Below are 21,511 nucleotides of genomic sequence, written 5' to 3' on the forward strand. Positions count from 1 at the left end.
GCTTGCACCTGGCATCTACGATCGTACGCCGTCTGTCGCAGGCTGCCTCCTTTCTTTCCCCTACCCGTACCCCCTCTCTCCCTTTCTCTCGTTATTAACCTCAAAATTGTGGTCGAGAATCTTGATCGCCGATAGCGAGCCTTTTCGAATGAAGGAAGATGCGACGATAACGACCGTAATTGAGCTTTCGTGAGGCTCGAATTATAACGTTGGTACATTCGAAATATTGAAAAGAGAGAGAAAGAGAGAGAGAAAATTTGCTTGATATTTAAATTCATTCATTCTATCCTATCAGCCCGATCATATCCATTAAAATTGTATAATCGAATGATAACGAAAAATTTCGAAAGCGAGGTCTAGTAATAGTCGGTCATAGGATCGAACGCAAGGCGAATTGAGAACCCTCGTCGCGAGGTCACGAAAGGCTGACATAGGCCATACGATAGCCAACACGCATTCCGTTTCATTCATGCTTCTTGATCTGCCCCCTCCTCCCACAGTTCCCTCCCACCCTCCATCACTCCTAGTGCACCTACTGGCCATCCCCTTCCACCGTACTTCACCACCACCTGGAACCGCCCCCGGGGTACTTGCGGATACGTAGCAGAGCTCGAGCCCTCGTGAACGACGAACCGCATTTTTTCCCCTTTCACGACAAATAACTCGATATCCCTTCCGCGCGAAGAGATCGAGAGAGATCGCCGCTTTTCCTCGCTTTTACCCCTACGAAAAAAAAAAGAAACCTTTTGGTATTAGTATATGACTGAGGAAGACTTTTTAGGCTCCTCCAGTGGGAGAGTACCACCAAGTGTGTCATACTTCTTGTCTATTTTTTCTCATCCCTTCCCCTCCCTTCTCTTCCTCCTCCTCCTTATCTTCCTCATCGATAAGCTACCAACCAAGTCGCACTCTCGAGTCGACGATGACGAGTCGTTTTTCGTCGGACCGCAAAGTACACGGAAGGTGTAGGCATACGAAACCGCAAAAACCGCAGGATCCGCCGTCGTTAAGTCGTCCTCGCGTGTTCCACGGTGTAACGTAGTCGATTTCTGCGTTTCGCGTGCCTCCTTTCCGACTAATTTTTCAATCCTCTATCGTCGAACTGTTGTTATACGTCCTTAAAGTAATATTTCAAAAGAGGAAGATCGAATAAAACCTACGTAGACAAGGACGTTTAAGGAAGAACGGACTTTAAGAAGCGTAAGGAAGCGCTACGATAAAATAGAATAAAAAATCGCCTGAGCGTCAGGGGGTATCCAATTAGACGTTGAAATCTTCAGGAAAGGCTATGAACCTTGCGCGAATAAGATCGTCGATTTATTATTTCTCCAGGCTACTGGATACGTTGGGAACACCCGGTACACTCGACACGTAATACGTGTCACTGTTCATAATAGCCGTGTGCCTCGTTCCCCCTTCCTTTTTCCTCTCTTTATATCTCTCTCTCTCTCTCTCTCTCTCTCTCTCTCTCTCTCTCTCTCTCTCTCTCTCTCTCTCTCTTTATGGCTACTTCTCTCGGTGGGTCTCCTACTATATCAACCTACATCCGGAAATGCCAAAGCTTCCCACGACGCGAACTACGTTCGCGAGCACCGTGTAGTACACAGACGTGTGCCAATGATAAACGTTTCTTTGATGGTAGCTGCTCTGGAGGACAGGAGTGTGTCCTTTGCCGATCGATCGACAAAACGGCAACATGAGAGATAGACCAAGTGAGTGAGTGAGAGAGAGAGAAAGAGAGACTGGCACTCTCGTTAGCCGCCTTTTTAGCCTAATTACTTAGAAGCGAAGACGATGACCTCTCTCTCTCTCTCTCTCTCTCTCTCTCTCTCTCTCTCTCTCTCTCTCTCTCTCACTCTCCATCTCTCTCTCTCACTCTCCATCTCTTTCTATATCTCTTCTCGTCGAAAACGATCGAAGATAATACAAAGTAGAACACGATGATCGACTTGGCTGCTTCGAAGGAGAATTTTTCCGACATACATACATACATACGTACGTACGTACATAGTCGAGCTACGAAATTTCAAAGAATTCCGATCATTCGCCGTCTCCAGAACCGTTTCGTTATGCCGCCTAGCAGACGCCTGTGCGATGAGGACGGAAAGAGAGCTCGAACGCGAGGAAGAGGGAGAGAGAGAGAGAGAGAGAGAGAGAGAGAGAGAGAGAGAGAGACTCTTCGCAATCAGAAATTTCCGTATGTGTCGGCTGGTAGGACGTGCATCGTTGCAGGCAGAGGGGCAACGAGGGTGTGGGAGAGACAGAGGCGAAGAAGGATGTAAGGAGGAAAGGAGGACGTCGAGAGGACGACGAAGCAACGACGCGTTGTATAAACCTACGTACACAACAGACAGAGTGTGACTTGAATACAAGATGATCGTTTTCTCTCGTTGACTGTCTATCTGACTCTCTCTCTCTCTCTCTTCGCCCTCCCCCCTTCACTCACTCTCTCTCTCTCTCTCTCTCTCTCTCTCTCTCTCTCTCTCTCTCTCTTTCTCTCTCTCTCTCTCTCTCTCTCTCTCTCTCTCTCTCTCTCTCTCGTACACCTTCTTTTCTGAAGCCTTTACACGGCTAACTTCCTTCCTACGTTTCTTTTGCACCCAACTATGTTCTCTTTTTTCTTTTCGCACTATCGATAAAAGTCTTCAATTTTTTGAATTGAAAGAAATTGCTAGGATATTTTTGCTTAATCATTTTTTTTTCTTTTTTAATAACAGAGATAAGAAAATAAACAGTCAAAGTTTTTATAACACAGCCTACTTTCCTCCTATTAATGATGATTACAAATATGTATGTAGATGTTGGTAAAGCAATAATACCATTGGCAGCAGAGTGAGAGAGAGGGGGGAGGGAGGGAGGGAGGGAGAGAGAGAGAGAGAGAGAGAGAGAGAGAGAAAGAGAGAAATGAGTAATGGCTGAAAATGAAAACCGTGCGCCCTCGGTTCGCATCGATCGACGAAACACGCTAGCGATTATCGTCAGCTTTCTTATATTATTTCGACGAAGAAGAACAATCTATTTCTTTTCTTCTTCTTTTATTTTTTCTTTTTTTTTAGATACGTACATTTTTCTCCAGACTTTTTCACGAACGACATAAAATCCAACGATTTCGAAATTCCGCCTTTAGTCGCGGTTATGTATTTTCCTTCTCTCGTAATTACAGAGACTCGTAAGCAAAGAGATTAATCGCGTGCGAGGAGAAAGAGTAGAGGTACGTTCAAACAACGAATAGGCGTATACACCTAGTAGATACGAATCTTCAAAAATGAATCGTCAAAATCGAGAGGATCGAGCAATATTGGGGAACTATTTGCTATATATATAAATGTATGTATATATGTATGTATATACATGTATGTATATGTACATATATCCATATCCACACACACACACACGCACACACACACAGATATATCCTTTTCCTTTATTCCTTTCATTCTCTTTCCCATACATTTCATATTCGAATAGAGTATGATTTCATTGCAGCTCCTTATTGGTATAACATGGCAAATAAATTTTTACGTCGAAGAAAAACGACGTTCTTACGTGACGCTGTAGTTTATTAATAGAATAGGCGCAAATATACAAGTTCCGCGTTTGAACTCGCACGGTTACTAATTAACGGGACGAGTCGAGTCCCGCTCATTTTATATCCCCGCGAAATTCGTGTTATTCGATGGCTTTAACATTCTCGTAATGACATAACGAATATAGAAGTAATAATAGCAGCTATCGATTTCGTATTAACCGTAACTATGTACTTATTACACGGTTTCACAATTTCATTTAATCACGCGAAAATGACACGTTCGTCGACGACGCGACGACATATTTACGCCCGCCTGCCCGCCCGCCCGCGCGCACGCGCACGCAAGGACGAAGAGAAGGACGAGAAGAAGATCCTTCGATTTTTTCTTTTTTTTTTTGCTTTCGTTCTATGAGCCAACCAATAATAATCAAATACGTAACCGAACAATATCCTGAAAATGAAGTTATTACGAATATCGGCCAAAGTTTACGTTCAATTACGAAAGGGAAAGGGGGGGAGGGGAGAGAGAGAGAGAGAGAGAAATAGAAAGAAAAAAAAAAAGAGAAAGGAGAGTATCGGGCTCGATAAATCGACGAGAAGAGATAAGTTTTAAAGATACGTGTACGGAATTCCGCAGTGAACGTCGTTGCTCCTTTATGCACTGACCTCGCGCAATAGCGCGGCTATTGCGGTGCGCATTGTTTCGCGCACTGCTTTCCATGATCGAACGTGCCTCGACCTAAGAGATATCCGTTCGACTAATAATCGATGATCGTGTCTTACGATCGGACACTTGTTCTCTTTGGAAAGTAAAGAAATAGAAGATCTTAAAGGATACCAAATGACATTTTATTATGGACGTTTGGAATAACGCATCGATAGCACGTGAAAAGTTTTGCATGAAGATTTCTTCTTTCGCTTTGTTTCTGTTCAACGGGCTGTCTCTAATCGTCCCATTTTACGGTGCAACGGATACAGGGGAAAAAAAAAAGAAAAAGAAAAAGAAAAAGAAAAGAAAAGAAAAAAGCTTTACTTTCTTGCACAAGTATCAACGGCTTATGCCGGCCAGTTAGACGCCGTCTAGGAACACCTGACCGTTATTCCAAACGAACTCTATGCGTCCTGGTGCATACACACATGCAAGCGAGCGAGCATGCGAGCGAGCAAGCAAGCATGCACGCACGTATACATACATAGACGTACACGCGGCTTCGTTAAATAATGAAACTCGCTTCCGACTTCGCGGAGAGATAAAAGCTCGGCGAGGGCGGCGCGCACCAGTTGCATCCCGAGATTTATAAGAGATTCTGCGAGTATCTGCGTCTGGAGGGATAGAAAGAGAGAAATAAAGAGTGGAAGAAGGAGAAAAAGAAAAAGAAAAAGAGATAATTCCTTATCCGCGTCAGAGACGATTCGAAAACAGACTTTGTAATCGTTTCGTCGAAATAGAAATAGTACCGTGGGCCCACGAAAAACTATGCCTTGCAAAAAATATAGGAACGAACGCGCGATAAACGCCCGGTAAACACGATCGCGTTTGCGTTCGCCTTGACCCAGAAAACTCTGTAAAACTGGGTACACCAGAGAAGATCTAAGTCTCTTTCTCGACTCGCTATTCCGATTGCACGCTTTATTACCGTGAATACGACGGGAACTAGCCCTCTCGAATAAACCTTCCGTTCCTTCATACACACACACACACACACACACACACACACACACACACTCTATTTATCTATCTATCTATCCATCTCGTACAGAAATTGGTCCATTTCAATCGAGACATTGGCTCTTAGGTCCCTCGAAATTGACTTATCGCGCTTCGTAACTTTTCTTAAAATAATGCTCGGTGTCTAGGATTAATCGAAAATCCGTATAATTTCTAATCGTGCTTGTCAGCTGATCAGATCCTTTTTATTTATTTCAAGCTAATTATTAATTTGATTCTTTTTCAAGCTATAACGAGAAGCAATTTTATTCCAAAGGCATAATAAATTACTGTTCTCCAATCTCGCATGACTCTCTCTCTTTCTCTCTCTTAAGATTTCTCGTGCCTTGTACTCCTGGTCACCAAGTAGAAAATTGTTCCCACCTTCGGCACAAATGAAATTGGAACGCGCATCCCGCTTTCACATACGAAGTAACAAGACATTGACTACGCTTAACCCTTCGCAGACCGAATTTTTTCGCAGCTCGCCAACTATATTAAATGGCTACCATTTTCACGTTTCCCTTAAAATTTTCCAGATCTATTCTCTACGAATTTAATAAATATATAACAAGGTACAAGTATCGCCATAGGAACGGTCTTTCTTTATTTCATCGTATTAATTATAAAAGGATTAAGTTCTTTTGTGCGATCAAAAAGAATTCAATGCCGCTTCTCTTTTTCCGTTGGCGAGACGTCTCTACTCTTGTACGCGATAAATACGCGTACCTTATTACTTTTACTCTTCTTTTGGTAGAGATCTTTTCTCTATCTCTGGCAAAGAAGAAGAATTCATCGAAACATCATTGTGGAAGATGAATAAAGAAGGCTTAATAGAAAGAGAAAAAAACGCAGGTAGTATACGTATACGTATATTTGGAGATATTCGAGGAGCAGCAACGGGACGCGTCAGGAGCTATCCTGTAGGACGACGCCGGAGGAAGCCAAGAGCAAGAGAAAGAGAGTGGGTTCTACGGGGAATAGTATGGTGTAGCGAAGGCGAGAGAAGAGAGGACGAGAGGGGGAAGTTGAACGATGGGGAGAGCGAGAGAGAGAGCGAGAGAGAGGAGACAGAAGTAGAAGAGGAGCAAGCAAGGGGAGCCGGCATAGCAACAGAAAGAACGCTTCGAAACGAACAGCCGAGCGCTTCTGCTACTGCTGCTGCTGCTGCTGCTGCTGCTGCTGCTGCTGCTGCTGCTGCTGCTGCTGCTGCTGCTGCTGCTGCTGCTGCTGTTGCTGTTGCTGCTGCTGACTACAGAGCCGATCTGCTCTGCACGGTGTACATGGCGAGAGTGAGTGAACCAGTGAGTGAGAGAGCGAGAGAGAGAGAGAAGGACAGAGACGAAGATTGAGAGAGAGAGAGAGAGAGAGAGAGAGAGAGAGAGAGAGAGAGAGAGAGAGAAGAGCCGCGTATTGATCGTGTCGCACGGGGGTGGAGCAACCGCCGTCCGACTGGCTGGTCTGCCTTCCATGCGAACCCAAGCTGTAGAGTGAGCGAACGAGAGAGAGAGAGAGAGAGAGAGAGAGAGAGAGAGAGAGAGAGAGAGAGAGAGAGAGAGAGAGAGAGAAAGAGAGACGAGACTGAAGGGTAAGGGAGGAGTAGCCCTTCGAGAAAAGGGTTTCTGCTTGCATCTCGACACCCTGGACCAGAAAGCGCCGATGATCACCGAGAAGGTACGCCACCTTGGTACAGGTGGCTCTCTTTATCTTCCTCTCGAACTTTCATCATTTTTCCGTTTTGTTTTTCTTCATTCTATAATACCAATACTTTTCACGACAAGACGATTTTTTTTTCTATATGGGATGGAGGATTTTCAGAATCGATCTTTGAAGGCCTTATCGATTGATGAAAGGTTCTGAAGGACCGAACCATCTGGATTAGAAGAAGAAGAGACGATGGACGAGAGGAGGAGAGATAGTTCGTGAAGAGAAAGAGAAAGAAAAAGAGAGAGGGGTGTGAGTGAAAGGACTCGAAGAAAGAAGATCCTTAAGACCGTACGAGTGCGCTTCGAGGATCCACAGCTTCTAATTTTCCTCTTCTTTTCGAGCGACTTCCGCGGCACTCGCCTAGGAAAGAACGATTCTTCTCGATGGACGCGCGGGATTCGAGGATCTTTCGTTTGAAAGAGTCTCTGGAGGTGGAAGAGGAGGAGGCAGAGAGAGAGAGATAGAGAGAGAAAGAGAGAGAGAGAGAGAAAGGGAGAGAGAGGTCTCGACGCCGGTGGACGATGGTCCACTGTTTGCAAAATCGCACTCTCGACCGGCATCGAACTCGTTTCGTTTCTTCCTCCTCAACCTTCTCCTCCTCCTGCTTCTTCTACTTTTTCCTTTTCTTCTTCCTTTTTGTACGGGAACCTGCAAGTCCCGTTTCTGTCTCTGCCTTTCTTTCCCTCTCTCGATTCGACATTTTCTCTCTAATTATAATATACAAGACTTTCTGTGACGAGCTTTTGATGCCGTTGGAAAAGATATATACGAACCATCATTTGTCTTTATCATTTTATATCACTTATCTTCTCTGCAAGAAGAAAAAGAAAAGGAGAAAGAAAGAAAGAAAAATATATACATATATATATATATATATATATATATATATATATATATATATAAAGTAAGAGATTACCTAAAAAAAAATGACGAGAATCATCCTTTCGTGACTCCTCCTTGGAGAAACGCTAATTAAGTTCTTCTTTATTTTTCTTTTTGCCCTCTCCTCACTCCATTCCAACCCCTCCCTTCACCCGTCACCCTTCCTATCGTCTCCACGGCGAAATGTTAGTTAATTGATAATGGAACGCAAATGCGGCAGGACGATGTCTCGTCCGTTCACAGCATGACGAAATTTCGTTATGGTATTATTACACGGTTTACCTCCAAAATGCGCGCCTGCAATTCGCACCTTCGCAAGAGGACAACCGCGAAATGAATTCGGCAGGTGATGACGTCGGAAAAAAAGGCTTTGACGAGAGGAAGAGAGAGAGGTGTGTCCTACATAAATTAAGGCTCGCTTCAACCGAATTACATGCAGCTGTCGTTTTCCGATCGAACAGCAGATTTCTAGAGTGGAGAAAAAGAAAAAGAAAAAAAGAAAAGAAAAGAGAAAGAAAGAAATAAAGAATTGAGATTTTCGAGAGATCTTACAGAATAAGCGTTAAAGGGCGAACTCTGCCTTGGTCTTGACCTCTTTCCATGAACTCTGGCTCTCTCTCTCTCTCTCTCTCTCTCTCTCTCTCTCTCTCTCTCTCTCTCTCTCTCTCTCTCTCTCTCTCTACAAGCACAGAGCGAAAACGGTAAAGCTTCGCTGCCCGAAACTAGGACTGTTTATACGTAGTCGGGTTGCGAACTATATTCGCGTGACATAATTACTCCAGCGAAATAATTGTCCCGATAGTCGCACGAACGATGCATCCTAATTAGAGAGTGTTACGTAACGATAAAAGGCAAAGAGAGAAAAAGAAAGATAGAGTTTTAATCCTATTCCATAATCGTACACGAATTATACCCTTCTAAACGTATATTTGTCTCGACCAATTTTCTTATTCCCAATGGGATCAATTCGATGGGAAAGAGAAAGCTAAGAAGACGAACGTAGGGGTATATTAATTCTTTGACGTTTCAAACGTCAAACCTGGAATCATGCGTTGACAAACTTTACTCTGATCAATGGAAAATTGTTTAATAATTTTATAAATTTGTGTCAGTTATTCTTTCATTTCTTCGTTTAGTCATTTTCGATTAAAAAAAAAGTCTTACATTTATTTGAACGTTAGACCGATAAAAATTCGCTTAAATTTGTGCTCCCGAAGAATAAAGGGTGGGGAAGAGGAGGAAAAGAGGAGGAAAAAAAGAAAAAAGATGGATAGATGATGGGAAAGAGAGAAAAGACTTCCGTCATCTGGAATACTCGCAACACGGCGGCGTCTCCCAATTAGTTGAGATAATCGAGGTCCCATTGTACTTCGGGGTCTTCTCCCATCTTCCTTCTTGCACGCCCTCCAAAACATTCTGCTATCCGATTAAATGGGTACGTCAAATCTTGAATAATTTAGACGATTCCAAGCACGAATCCTGCATCGAGCCAGGCAGACAGGCGACACGAGCGAGCCAACGCGAGGATGAGAAGAACGAAAGAGATGGAGATAAAGAGAGAGAAAGACAGACAGACAGACACACAGACAGACAGACAGAGAGAAAGAGAAAGAGAGAGGGGGGGGAGAGGGGAGAGAGAGAGAGAGAGAGAGAGAGAGAGAGAGAGAGAGAGAGAGAGAGAGAGAGAGAGAGAGAGAGAGAGAGAGAGAGAGAGAGAGAGAGTGGATCCCTCGTCGTGTCAGCGAGCTTGCAATGGGAGCGACGTAATTTGAAAATTGGAGAGGTCAGTGTCGGAAATCGGAGAGGGTTCATGGATAGCGAAGAAGACGGATAAAGAGATGAGAGAACGAGAGAGAGAGAACGAGAGAGAGAGAGAGAGAGAGAGAGAGAGAGAGAGAGAGAAGAGCATTTCGACGCGTGCTGCGTCCAAGAGAGAGAGACGGCACACACATAGAGAAAGCAACGGCTTCCACGTGGGAGACGCGTCGTGGCCCTATTTGCATGTCAATAAACACCTTCCAACGCGTTTTCGCGCGCGAGCGCGCGCGCGCGCGTGCGACTAGCGCATTAATGAACGCCTTTCGCGATTTCTGATAACGTTTCATAAGAGTGCGAATTAATCGATACGAAAATCACTACGAATATATTATAATTATTATGTTTCACCTTAGATAGATGCATCGCCTGTAATCGTAATATCTATCGAAATATCTATCGGAAGATACAAGAGGATCCTTTCAAAGGCTCGTTTAAGAAAAAACAGACACAACGACGACCACGAGTTTATTATCGTTGAAAACGATTCACGACGAGAGAAATGTTTTTCTCGAATAGTAGTAAGGAGAACTATGTGGTGGTTATTGCTTACTCGATAATCATGCCCCTACTCCTACTATCCTTGTTTCTCTCGCAACTTTTTCGTATTTTCCTGACCAATAAATGGCGGCTGCTGTGAAAAGTTTCGATGCCGATAAAGTACGATGGCGATCGGTAAAAACGCGACATAGTTTATCTTTTCAATATTTTTCATTTATTTATTGTTTTTCCTTTTTTATTATTATTTTCATTAAAAATAAGAGAGATAATCGTACTACTCGTTTTTTCTTCTTTTTTCCCCTCTACGATCGACTCACGAGATTTTCTCATACAACCTACGACGTCGCAGAAACGAACGGCGATCCCCGTAAGAAAAACCGTACAGAGTTTGACATCTTTCTAAGATTTTCTCCTAGAGCTACTAGCTTTTCCCTTTTTACACCCAGCTTCTAACTAAAGTTTGACAAGAATCGAAAAGGGCCAAAGCGTCCCGTTAGAAGGTGAATCGAATTCTGAGTTGACTCTTAAAATCATTCGTTTAATAATCCCCTCAAAGCGACGAGAGCCCTACTACAAACTGTACGCTCAACTCCATCCAAGAGGATTTCAAGAGTTCCCTCTTCTAGTCAAAAGGAAAGTCAATCATTTTTTTTTTGTCTTTCTCTCTCTTTCCCCTCTCTCCCTGTCTCTCTTCGAAACTCGTCGCGAGGTCAACGTCTGTCGATATTGGTTCTCTGGAATCGAAGAGGGAGCTGAGAGGACAAGATAAAGAAAGAGAAATAGAAAGAGAGAGAGAGAGAGAGAGAGAGAGAGAGAGAGAGAGGACCGAAAGGTGCCAGGTCGAAAATACACGTCAGTCGGGTGAACGGTCGACCAGAGTCTTCGAATTGTCCGAGAGTCGCCGATCAGGCATCGGTCCAAAACCGGCCCAGTCGAGTCCGACTAAGAGACGACGATGACGGCGACGTCGTCGACGCCAACGCCAACGCCAACGCCAACGCCAACGCCGACGCCAACGCCGACGCCGACGCCGGCATCCGACGCGAGCGAATCGAGAAAGAGGAGGAGAGGGAAGAGAACGACGAACGTGCATCCGTCGAATGCGCTCACCCGATGAATCTTTCTTCCTCTTCTCTAATACCGATTGCAGACGCCATCTTCGATCTCGTCTTTACGATCGTCCACCAATTATCGCGTATTTTTAGATCGCTCGATACGCGCTAAAAGAATTCGCGCGCGGAGAATTCGCACGATGAATTCCACACACGAGGAGCTAACTCTTCTCGATGCTCTTTATCTTCCAAGCGCGCGATAACAACGACGAATCGAAACATCTACCATGTTTTCTTTTTTCTTTTTTTTCCTCTCTTCTTTCTTTTTATCCCTTTTTTACGTTTTTCTTCTTTCTCTTGACGATGTCTATTTCGAAACGGACACGGCACGAGAACAAGGGGAGTTAATGCATTTGATCTTTGGGAAGGTCAGTGACGCTCCAAGTTTTTTTTTTCAACTAAGAAAGATAGAAAGAGAGAGGAGTCGATCTACTCGATGTCGAACGACCGGCCGATTGTCTTTCACCGAGAGAGAGAGAGAGAGAGAGAGAGAGAGAGAGAGAGAGAGAGAGAGAAAAACAGAACGTGACCACGCTATTCTCGTCGACGTTACAAGACAACTCGAGCCTAAGTATAGGAGGTCGGCTAACTCTCGTTTCTTCAAAATGCTTGCGTTTCTTTCTACGTTCCCTTACGATCTTCCCTATGTCGATCGACATGTTACTCGGGAAAAATGCGATTGAAAAGATTCTGTGTGTGTAGATATATATACATATATATATATATATATATATATATATATATATAAATATATATATATATAAAGAAAAAACACCACTCGTCCTCGTCGTAGTTGCATCTCCTTCGATTTTTTTCTATCGACCACATCGACACTTTCACCGTAGAGTATTGAAAAATAAACGAGCGAACCCTTTACCGCGAGTCCGACGTTCCACCTTGCGATCGTCCATCCCATTATTTTCAGCCATGCCTCTCCTCACACGCATCCAACACACATCCGATACATGTGATCATCGATAGACTCTGCTCACCGCGAGAAACAGAAAGACGATGCACCTTACGTGGCGGCACCCGACCAGAGTCAATGCTCTTCTCTTCTTTCTTCTTTTAGCATGCTACTCGTTAAACATACACACACATACATATACACTACGTCGAATTTTAATCAACCTATCAAAATATCATTAAAATCGCTTATCAACGATGATCAAAATGAAGAGACAATTTTATTAACAATTTAAATGCGACAACCCTTTAACGTCCGTAAAATCCAAGAAATAGAGAGCAAAGAAGAGAAGTCTTTCTCTTTCTTATTATCGGGATAATTAACAATTTCCCGAGTCATTGGACCGCGAATGCGGCAGTTGCTTTTTCCGTTCGCATCGAAAGTACGCGGTAGCGTATCGACCCCTCGGCGACGTGCCGATATTCTTCCTTCCACTCACTTCAAACCCTCCTTCCTTCTTCCCCTCTTCTAGACCAACGTCTACGTCTTTGAACTCTACCATTCGACAGAGATAATGGACGATCGAGTCCGAAAATCGCTTTCTAATTCGAAGTGAAAACAACTTCATCTTTCTTTCGATTATCAAATTATTGCCTCTTTTTTTTCTCTCTCTTTCTTTCTCCTTCCATCTCGATAATCTCGATCGTAATTGAAAGAAAAATTCTCTTCTCATGCTACCCATCAACGATTTTTCTCGTTAAGCTCATACAAAGGGGCAGAAAGTACCCCCACCAATCCTTCGTCTTCGGGAACGTGTCCTTAACGTGCCCGGCTTATTTTGATGGATCGGGACAGAATATTACATGGAAATTGCTCGGTTGTATGCGAACTTGAGAAAAAAAAAAAGGAAAAAAGAGTTCATAAAAAGAGAAAAAGAACGAGAGAGAGAAAGAGTGAGAGAGAAAGTGGATCGTTGATCTTTTTCGCTTGATACCGAGAAATGAGTCTAGTCCGATCCAATATCGTGCACCTGCTAATAAGCGGACTCCTACGTTCGCGCGGAACAGAGAAAAAGAGAGAAAACTACCGCTAAGCGATGCACCTGCAATACCGCAGATGCACTGCATAGTTTTATATACATACATATATATATATATATATATATATATATATATATATATAAGATATATATATATAAGATATATATATATATATATATCTTTCTCAACTTTCGATCGAATCTTCGGACACCTTACCAGCAACAAGAGAAAACAAAAGATAGAAAAGAATCTAACAAGAATGATCCGATTATCTAAGTGCACGATAGTCGAGTGCGCGATGAGTCGAGTAATTCGTTAGCAATTGGGGATGAATTTATGACGAGTTTTGATATTATTTATGAAAGAAGACTGGCTATTGACTCGCCTCAGTCCCACATAGCTGCAGAGACATGGGTTACACATATAAAGATCGAGACCGTCGTATGTACTAAGTAGAGATATATAGATTTTTACTCACATTGTTGCTTGTGCCTGGACTCCATGAGGATCATTTGTTCGTGTTTGTGCCACGCAGCGTCGATAGTGTCGGTGCCTGCGATGCCCCTCGCACCTGCGGAGGGAGGTTGGACACCCCCACGTCCCACACCGCCCCCGCCTCCATACTCCATGCCCGCGGCACCCTTCCCACCCTTTCACTTCTGCCCCCGGCAGTCCTCAGACGCTCACAACATGGGGCACGGCTGCCCTCTCGATACCGCTCGACTGCTCTCCTCCTCCTCCTCCTCCTGCTTCTCCTTTTTTCTTTTCTCTATCTTTCTCTCACCAGACACAATCACCACCACAACAGCCACCAGCACTACTACAGCACCGTACGTCAACCTACTACTACTATTCTTCTTTTTCTTCTTCTTCTTTTCCCTTCTATCTACCAACGGGAAGGGAAGAGTTTCGCGGAAGATCGCTACGTCCAATCTTTCCTTCTCTGTTATATATATATATATATATATGTGTGTGTGTGTGTGTGTGTGTGTGTGTGCGTGTGTGTGTATGTGTATTTCCTTTTATCTTTTTGCTTCTCTCTCACTTCCTCTCTAAAAGAAGAAAAGATTCCACGCCAGGAGAAAGAAGCGTGGACTACTCGAATCGAAGAGCATCGAAACGGAGGATATAATATCCAAACGATTCGTGTATGTTCCTTCGATCGAAGGGTTCTTTCTATCTTCTTCTCTTCCTCTTCTTCCTCCACCTCCTCTTTCTTCCTCAGATATTTCGTTGAAGGATCATCGAACGTATTCTATTCCTCTTTGGCTTCTTCTTCTTCCTCTCCACGCGTTCGAAACGACAAGCCCTACCGCCTTCTCGTCCTTTTTCTTTATCATACGAAAAAATAGCTCTTATTTACACGCGCTCACGCCCACGACTTCGTTCGGCTTCTTCTCTTCTTCCTTCTCTTATTCTTGACTTATTTTCCTTCTTGCTGTTGTCGGGCCGTTGGCTCTGCTTGTTGCCGCTTGTTTACCTCTTTCTTTCCTTCTTCCACGCACACTACTTTCACGCGCTGACTCTCTCTCTCTCTCTCTCTCTCTCTCTCTCTCTCTCTCTCTCTCTTATTCTTTTGTACCACACAAAACACACTATCTCTTTCTCTCTTTTACTCTCCCTCGTACACTCTCACTCTCACTTTTCCACACGTTACCACGAAAATTGTATATTTTTTATTTATTTATTTTTTTTATTATTATTATTTATTTCTTGTATGTAGATGTATTTGTGTATGCGTGCTTGTATCTTGTGTCTTGCTGGTGCTTTTTCTTCATCGACTAATTCTATTAGCATTTGGCGGTGATCCGTTGCGTTCCTCCTTGGTTTCGTCTTTTACTTTTTTTCCTTTTCTTTTCTTTCTTTCTTTTTTTTTTCTTTTCTTTTCTTTTCTTTTTTTTTTTCTTTACCTTGTTTTACACCTCAGAGGTTCAGCCTTTTCTCCACTTTCGTCAGTGCATGCGTCCTCCTCACGAAAGGGGCTTTTTATTCTTCCTTATTACGTTGCCCCCTTTCCTTCTCACTTGACGTCACTGTCCGCCTTCATTTTGTACCGACGACAGAGTTGATATCTGTAATCAGAAAAAGAAAATGTTATTTACATCGTTTTTACGAGACACGAAAAAAACGAAGAATTTTGTTAATCCAAGGAATTATGAATCCTAGGATAACGGCTGTCCCGTTTAAACAGACCGAATCTCGATTGTAAATTTTTCATCTCTTTTACGATTCTCAGGTAAATGCAAGGACGATACGAATAAAATAGTAATTCGTTGTGGTAATCGTGGCTATCGGGAAATGTTACTATAGTGTACCTACTCCGCCGATGGCGCTTTGATATACACCAGATTGAAAGTCAACGCCGATTGATTCGAACTTTATCAATGAATACCACGTGAATCGTTATTTTTTATATTCGGTAATTATAATGGACGTCGGGAATTCGTGAATGGTCAAAACCATACGGAATTTAGAGACAGAGAGAAAAAGATAGATAGACAGATAGATAGAGAGAGATAGAGAGAGAAAGGAGAGGGAGAGAGGGAGAGAGAGAGAGAGAGAGAGAGAGAGAGAGATTTGAATAGAGGTTTTGAAAAGCGCTCTTTCAAGAAGCATTATCCATATTAAGCGAAAGTTCGTTCCACTCTTAAAAGAAACGCTCTACGAGCTTCAAGTTGAGTCGCAATAGGAAAACTCGTGCGGAAACGTAAGAAGGTTTCTTCTGTGAGAAGAAGAGAAAGAGAAGAAGAAGAAGTAGCAGAAGGGGAGAAAGAGAGAAAGAAAGAAAGAGAGAAAGAGAGAGAGAGAGAGAGAGAGAGAGAGAGAAAGAGAGAGTATAGTAATCATTTTGTAATTTACGTTCGGTATGTATAAACGATAGTAATACGTTACGATGTACGCGACAACATCGTAATTAAAGGATACAAGAATAAAAATTAGATCGTAGTAAAATCTGGGATATATCTTTAAATAGCGAATCTGGTTAACTTTCTACGTGTGCTGATACTGCACATCGATACGGAGAGAAGAGAGAGAAAGAGAGAGAGAGAGAGAGAGAGAGAGAGAGAGAGAGAGAATGACAAGCGAATCTTCGTTTTAAGACCTCCATCTTCTTTCTCTTTCTTTACTGGCAAACGTCGATCTATATTTAACATATGAACCAGAAATGGCGAGCAAAATGTATATCGAACGAAAGGTCGATCTTATTAAGCGTTATCGTCCGGCGTTCTCAGTACTCTTTTACGCACTTTTAATTCATTCAATAACTTTTTAACATCTTTTATCGATTGTCTTCACAAGCTAGACCGTGTAACCTGACATAGAATGACTATATAGTAATATTTCGTATAAATTTTTAATTTTATTGAAATTTTTTTTTCAAATATATGCAAGTTACACCCGGTCCATCTTGTTATACAGTAGTATTTCTATATTCTTTTTATATTGCATGTCAGCGCGTTGCGTTCCCAAAAGTGGTTAAACTTATACGCAACGCGTTATTCATGAATCATGATCGACGTCGATCGATGAATCGAGCTTCGATGATCGTTTCATCGATTTATATATACAAATATATATTGAAGGCTATCTACTACTCTTCTTTTCTCTCTCTCTCTCTCTCTCTCCCCCTTTTCCCCTCTCTAATTAGTTTCCATGTCTCAAAACAAAGTACAAAAGAAGATCGTGGAAAAGCTTGTAAAAATTGCACGTAACGTATCCTTTGTCGTACAGAAAATGATAAAAAGTTAACATTGGCAAAGGGAAGGGTAGGTAAGGCCCTTTAATATCGACAAAATGAGATCCTCGAGTTAGATTTTGAATTTTCCGCGTTCGCAGGAGTGCTCATCAGTTGACGTGACGCGGCGATGGCGTCCGGCATAATGGCGCTGAACAGAGAGATAATTACGAGTGCTTTTTACGAAATACATATCTGATCTCCCGATAAGGGAGAATTCGTTGTAGCGAGGCGAGAAAAAATAGGCACGAAGTGCATAAAGGAAAACGAAGAAAGACGAGGAAAGAGAGAGAGAGAGAAAGATGGGGAAAGAGAAAAAAGAAAAGAAAAAAAGTTCCTTCGGCAGGTAAGTTCGAGTTAGCGGTCCATTTCGTGCGATATGAAAAGAAGGACGAGGATTAAGAGGGGAGAAAAAAAAAGGATAAGAACGTTCGAGGCAGATGGTCTTCGTTCTTTTTTCATCTTTCACCTTATAAAGAAAAGGGGGACGTCACATCACGAGGAAAAAAAAAAAAAAAGAAAGAAAAAAAAAACACGAAATAGTAGAGATCCCACGCATTTCAATGGTCGTATAGTATTTCGAACGGTTTTCTTTTTTTTCCTCTTCTTCTTCTTTTTTTTTCGTTTCGATTTGAAAGTGAAGATGAGAAAACGATTTTCTCGAGAGAAACGATGACAGTGGTCGTCGTCTCTTTTACTTCATTTTATTAACGCACACTTTTCTATTTTTCGAGCGAAGAACGCTGCGAGATTATCACATAAAAAAAAAAAGAGAAATAGATAATACCTTTTGATCGTCACCTGCGATAACGATGTTAATGGTAGAAATAAAGGGTCGAGTAATGGGATGAAATCCGTGAGATTAAATCTACGCTCTCCCCCCCCTCTCTCTATCTCTCTCGAATGAACGAACGAACGAACGAACGAACGAACGATATAGGCCGACGAGCGCGAAGCGATACGCGTGCCGCGTTTCCGCTTTGTTTCCTCGGCGCGTTCCTCTCGACAAAGGAAGGAGATACCCATTCGGCACTGTCGTCGTCTGTACGTAAACTCTTTCTCTCTCTCTCTCTCTCTCTCCTCTCTCGTTATACCTTTCTATCCTTCGCCTATCGACATCTGCTGCCATTGGTGGTGCTGCTGCTACCACTCGCGACCTCGCGACTTCTCTCTGTCTTTATCTATTTATCTACCTACCTATTTCTCTTTCTATCTTTACCCGTCTCTCTCTCTCACACACACGCACATACATTAGCTCGCTCCTAGAAACACGCAACAGGACGTTGCGACGATATTGAAAACAACGTTGACTAATGATTATTGGCTCTAGCGCGCACTGCGCCACGTGACTTTTCTTAACAATAGGATAAACAACGAGAATGAGAAAGACAAAGAGTTTGCGTTCGTGTATATACAAGCTTCCCGTTAATTACGCGTTTACATTACTCCCCCATCGTTCGTTCTAGCGGGGCCACGACGATTAACTTACGCGATCGGTATCGAGCGAAAATAAATTACAAACAAATTGCAATTCCTATTCGTTTGAGGATTAACGTCGAAAGAGAGAGAGAGAGAGAGAGAGAGAGAGAGAGAGAGAGAGAGAGAGAGAGAGAGAGAGATAGTGGCGACAGTGTGGTCTCAGTGCGATTGATCGACGTTGGTAAACAATACCACGTGACTGGAAGCTCGAGCTCGAAAAAAGTAAGAAAAATAGTGGACAATACGACGGCCATATTTTTTATTCTCTCTCTTCCTCTCTCTCTCTCTCTCTCTCTCTCTCTCTCTCTCTCTCTCTCTCTATTTTCCTTTATCGACCTTCGATCACAAAAATTGCTAATTCATGTCAAAGTTTTTTTCATTGGATAAAGCGCGACTTCGCAATAAGCGCCATATCGTTTACGGACAACGTGCCATACGTACTAGACGCGCGTATCTCTTTCTCTCTCTCTCTCTCTCTCCAGAGGACTAAGTAAAGCCGACCAATAAGTGACGTCGTGGAACGTGTCGCCTATTATTAGAAGTGCCGTGTTTCCGCGTACGACTACATTCCGTATGTCGATAATGTACTTACAAGTAAAGAGCAAAACGAACCCTTCAAAAATGTCCACGCTTGATATAAACTCATTGACGAATACATATACGCGAGAGACGATAAGATCCGAACGAACGTTCATCGTGTGTTTTGTAAACGAATTTTTCTTTTTTTCCCTTTTATTACTTGGAACGATGATAAAAGAGAGAAGAGCTTCGGTTCTATATTTAATCGTGACCTTGAACATTGTTCGTTGAAAAAAAGGCGCGTAGTTCGCGGTCGAATCTCTCCGATAAAGCACACAGGGAAAACGGAAGGGAGAGAAGAGAGAGGGGGAAGGGGAGGGAGAGACAGGGACGACGGATGGATCACGCGGAAGCTGGGGCATGTAAATCTCGTACGTAACTGACCTATCGTCGTTCTCTCTTAATCGATCCACCTCTCGGCACGCTTTGCGGGTCAAATGCGAACCGAAATTACGAGGAATGTGAAGCATGGCGAGAGGGGGGGGGGGGGAAGGACTTTACTTCGGCAACGAGAGTTTTAAGATATTCTCCTTCGAAACGAATAAATTTGACAAGAGTCAATGACGCTGTTAAGAAACGTTCATTTTTGTCAAACGAAGGTACAGATGGAGAAGAATAGAAATTTCGTTATTTAAGAATAATGACGTTTACGATCTAATCAATCTATCGTTATCACTTTCTTTGAACAAATTTTATTTCAAAGAGAAATACCTGAATGAGAAAGGAAACTTTCGGGATCGTTTGAAAATTCGCGCGATCCCCAGGATCACGTGACCCGCGGCTCCTACAGGCGGTAAATTCAAACTAAGAAGAAAAAGTTAATCCGATTATGTTCCGGTCATTCTCGCTTACAAAACCGTCGGCGGCCTGGACGCTTTAAGAATCCGCGGCTTTCTTTACCTTGCGTTGAGGTGTCGAATAACCGAGAAAGGAATTCGCGCATTAAGCACCGAACGACACGACGGAGGAGGATGTATTGTCCGAAGAATATATATCACTTTCTCAGCTTTAACGAAACAAAATTCTTTATTTCCTTTCTTCATTTTCGATGCATATTATTAGGAGAAGAGAGAAAAAACAAAACAGAGAAGCAAAAATATAAGGAGTGAATCAATATATAATTATTATTAAGCAAAATTTATTTATTAGTCTATACTTGTCGTCTACTACTTCTTTTTTCATTCCCGTACGAAACATTATTTCCTGATGACGATGAATAAAATGTTGAAGATGGCAATGGTCACTGACTCACCCTACATATATCGTCAATATCTGAGAGAATCGAGCACATGAGGAAATTTCGAAGTTGGATTTTTTTTTTTTTCTTTTCTTTTTTTTTTGTAAGACTAACGAGCAAGTACTCTTCGAACAGCGGCATGACACGCGGTACAACACGTCGTACTCCATTTTTCTTTCCTCTAATGGCGCCACGTGCGTGACTCATCCGTCGGGGAATATTTCTCATTATCGTTACAACGAAAGCTATCGCTATCGAGAGATCGATGTTCGAAAAGTAACGTTCGATGTGAAACAACGAACGAACGACGAAAAAAAAAAAAGAAAGAAACATAAAAGAAAGCAGCAAAGATCGAGGAATAAGCTTCGAATGGTATTCGTTTAGATCGAGACGCGTACCGCGTCAATAAGGAGAGATCTATCAACGACACAGGAAGCTTCGACGACGTACATACGTACTTGCTACGTACGACTTACCGTAAAAGAGAGAGAGAGAGAGAGAGAGAGAGAGAACGCGCGCGCATACGATTGCGCGACAATACGAAAGAGCGTAGAATTTCACGAGAATGATTTTCTCGTTCTTTATTTAGAGGAAAAAGAAAGAATATATGTAAGGAAAGATCGAAATGTATCGCACGACAATGACGAGAATTACGACGACGATTAAAGTACGAAACCATGACGTTTCATCGATAATTTTTGAGGTTAAGTTCTGGCGGACAGTGACTTAACCTCTGAAGGTAGCAGCAGTAGAGCAGCAGCACGGCAAAGCAGCAGACACAGCAGCAGCGACGACGACAACGGCGCACACTCTCGAACTTTCACCCAAAACTCGCGTACGTGTCGTTCGAGATTTCATGCGGTGTGCGCGGCGATGACAACGACGACGACTACGTCGTCGTCGTCGTCGACACTTTGGCCCGTCGAATCAATCGAAGGAGAAGGAAAAAAGACAAGAGTAAAATGATGAAAGTTCACAGTTTGTCGACAAAAGAGAGAAAGACGTAGAAACGTAAAACATGGGAGAGAATACGAACGGAAGTTTACCGTAGGAAAGGATCGCGCATAGGAGCGGAGTCGCACGCGCTTCTCCACTCTTCGTTCGATCGTCCACTTCGATACGTACGCCTCGAAATACGCAGCACGATAGCGATTCGTCCGTTGGCAGACCTAACCTCAACTCGACGACGGCGACGACACGGTAATGATGATGATGACGACGACGACGACGACGACGACGACGACGACGGCAACGGTTAGTGCCGCACGAGAGCGCGCGC

At 42.9% G+C, this 21,511-nt stretch overlaps 1 protein-coding gene across 6 annotated transcripts in view; it reads right to left on the reverse strand.

Annotated features, from left to right (window-relative positions):
• The window catches only part of mnb (minibrain), a 47,449-nt gene that overhangs the window by 22,704 nt on the left and 3,234 nt on the right, over nt 1-21,511 (reverse strand). For 3 of the 6 annotated variants that reach the window (XM_085655642.1, XM_085655643.1, XM_085655644.1), the window contains one exon: nt 13,680-15,273. In XM_085655642.1, coding sequence (XP_085511768.1) covers nt 13,680-13,830 — 151 coding nt within the window. In that variant the 5' untranslated portion in view covers nt 13,831-15,273. Of the gene's footprint in view, nt 1-13,679; nt 15,274-17,724; nt 17,920-20,963; nt 21,224-21,278; nt 21,300-21,511 lie in introns of those variants that run through there. The other 3 variants (XM_035874095.2, XM_035874096.2, XM_035874093.2) reach the window with 3 other exon arrangements.

Source organism: Vespa mandarinia, chromosome 3 (genome assembly GCF_050613455.1).
Source record: "Vespa mandarinia isolate Hongniang chromosome 3, ASM5061345v1, whole genome shotgun sequence".
In the NCBI taxonomy this organism is placed as follows: domain Eukaryota; kingdom Metazoa; phylum Arthropoda; class Insecta; order Hymenoptera; family Vespidae; genus Vespa; species Vespa mandarinia.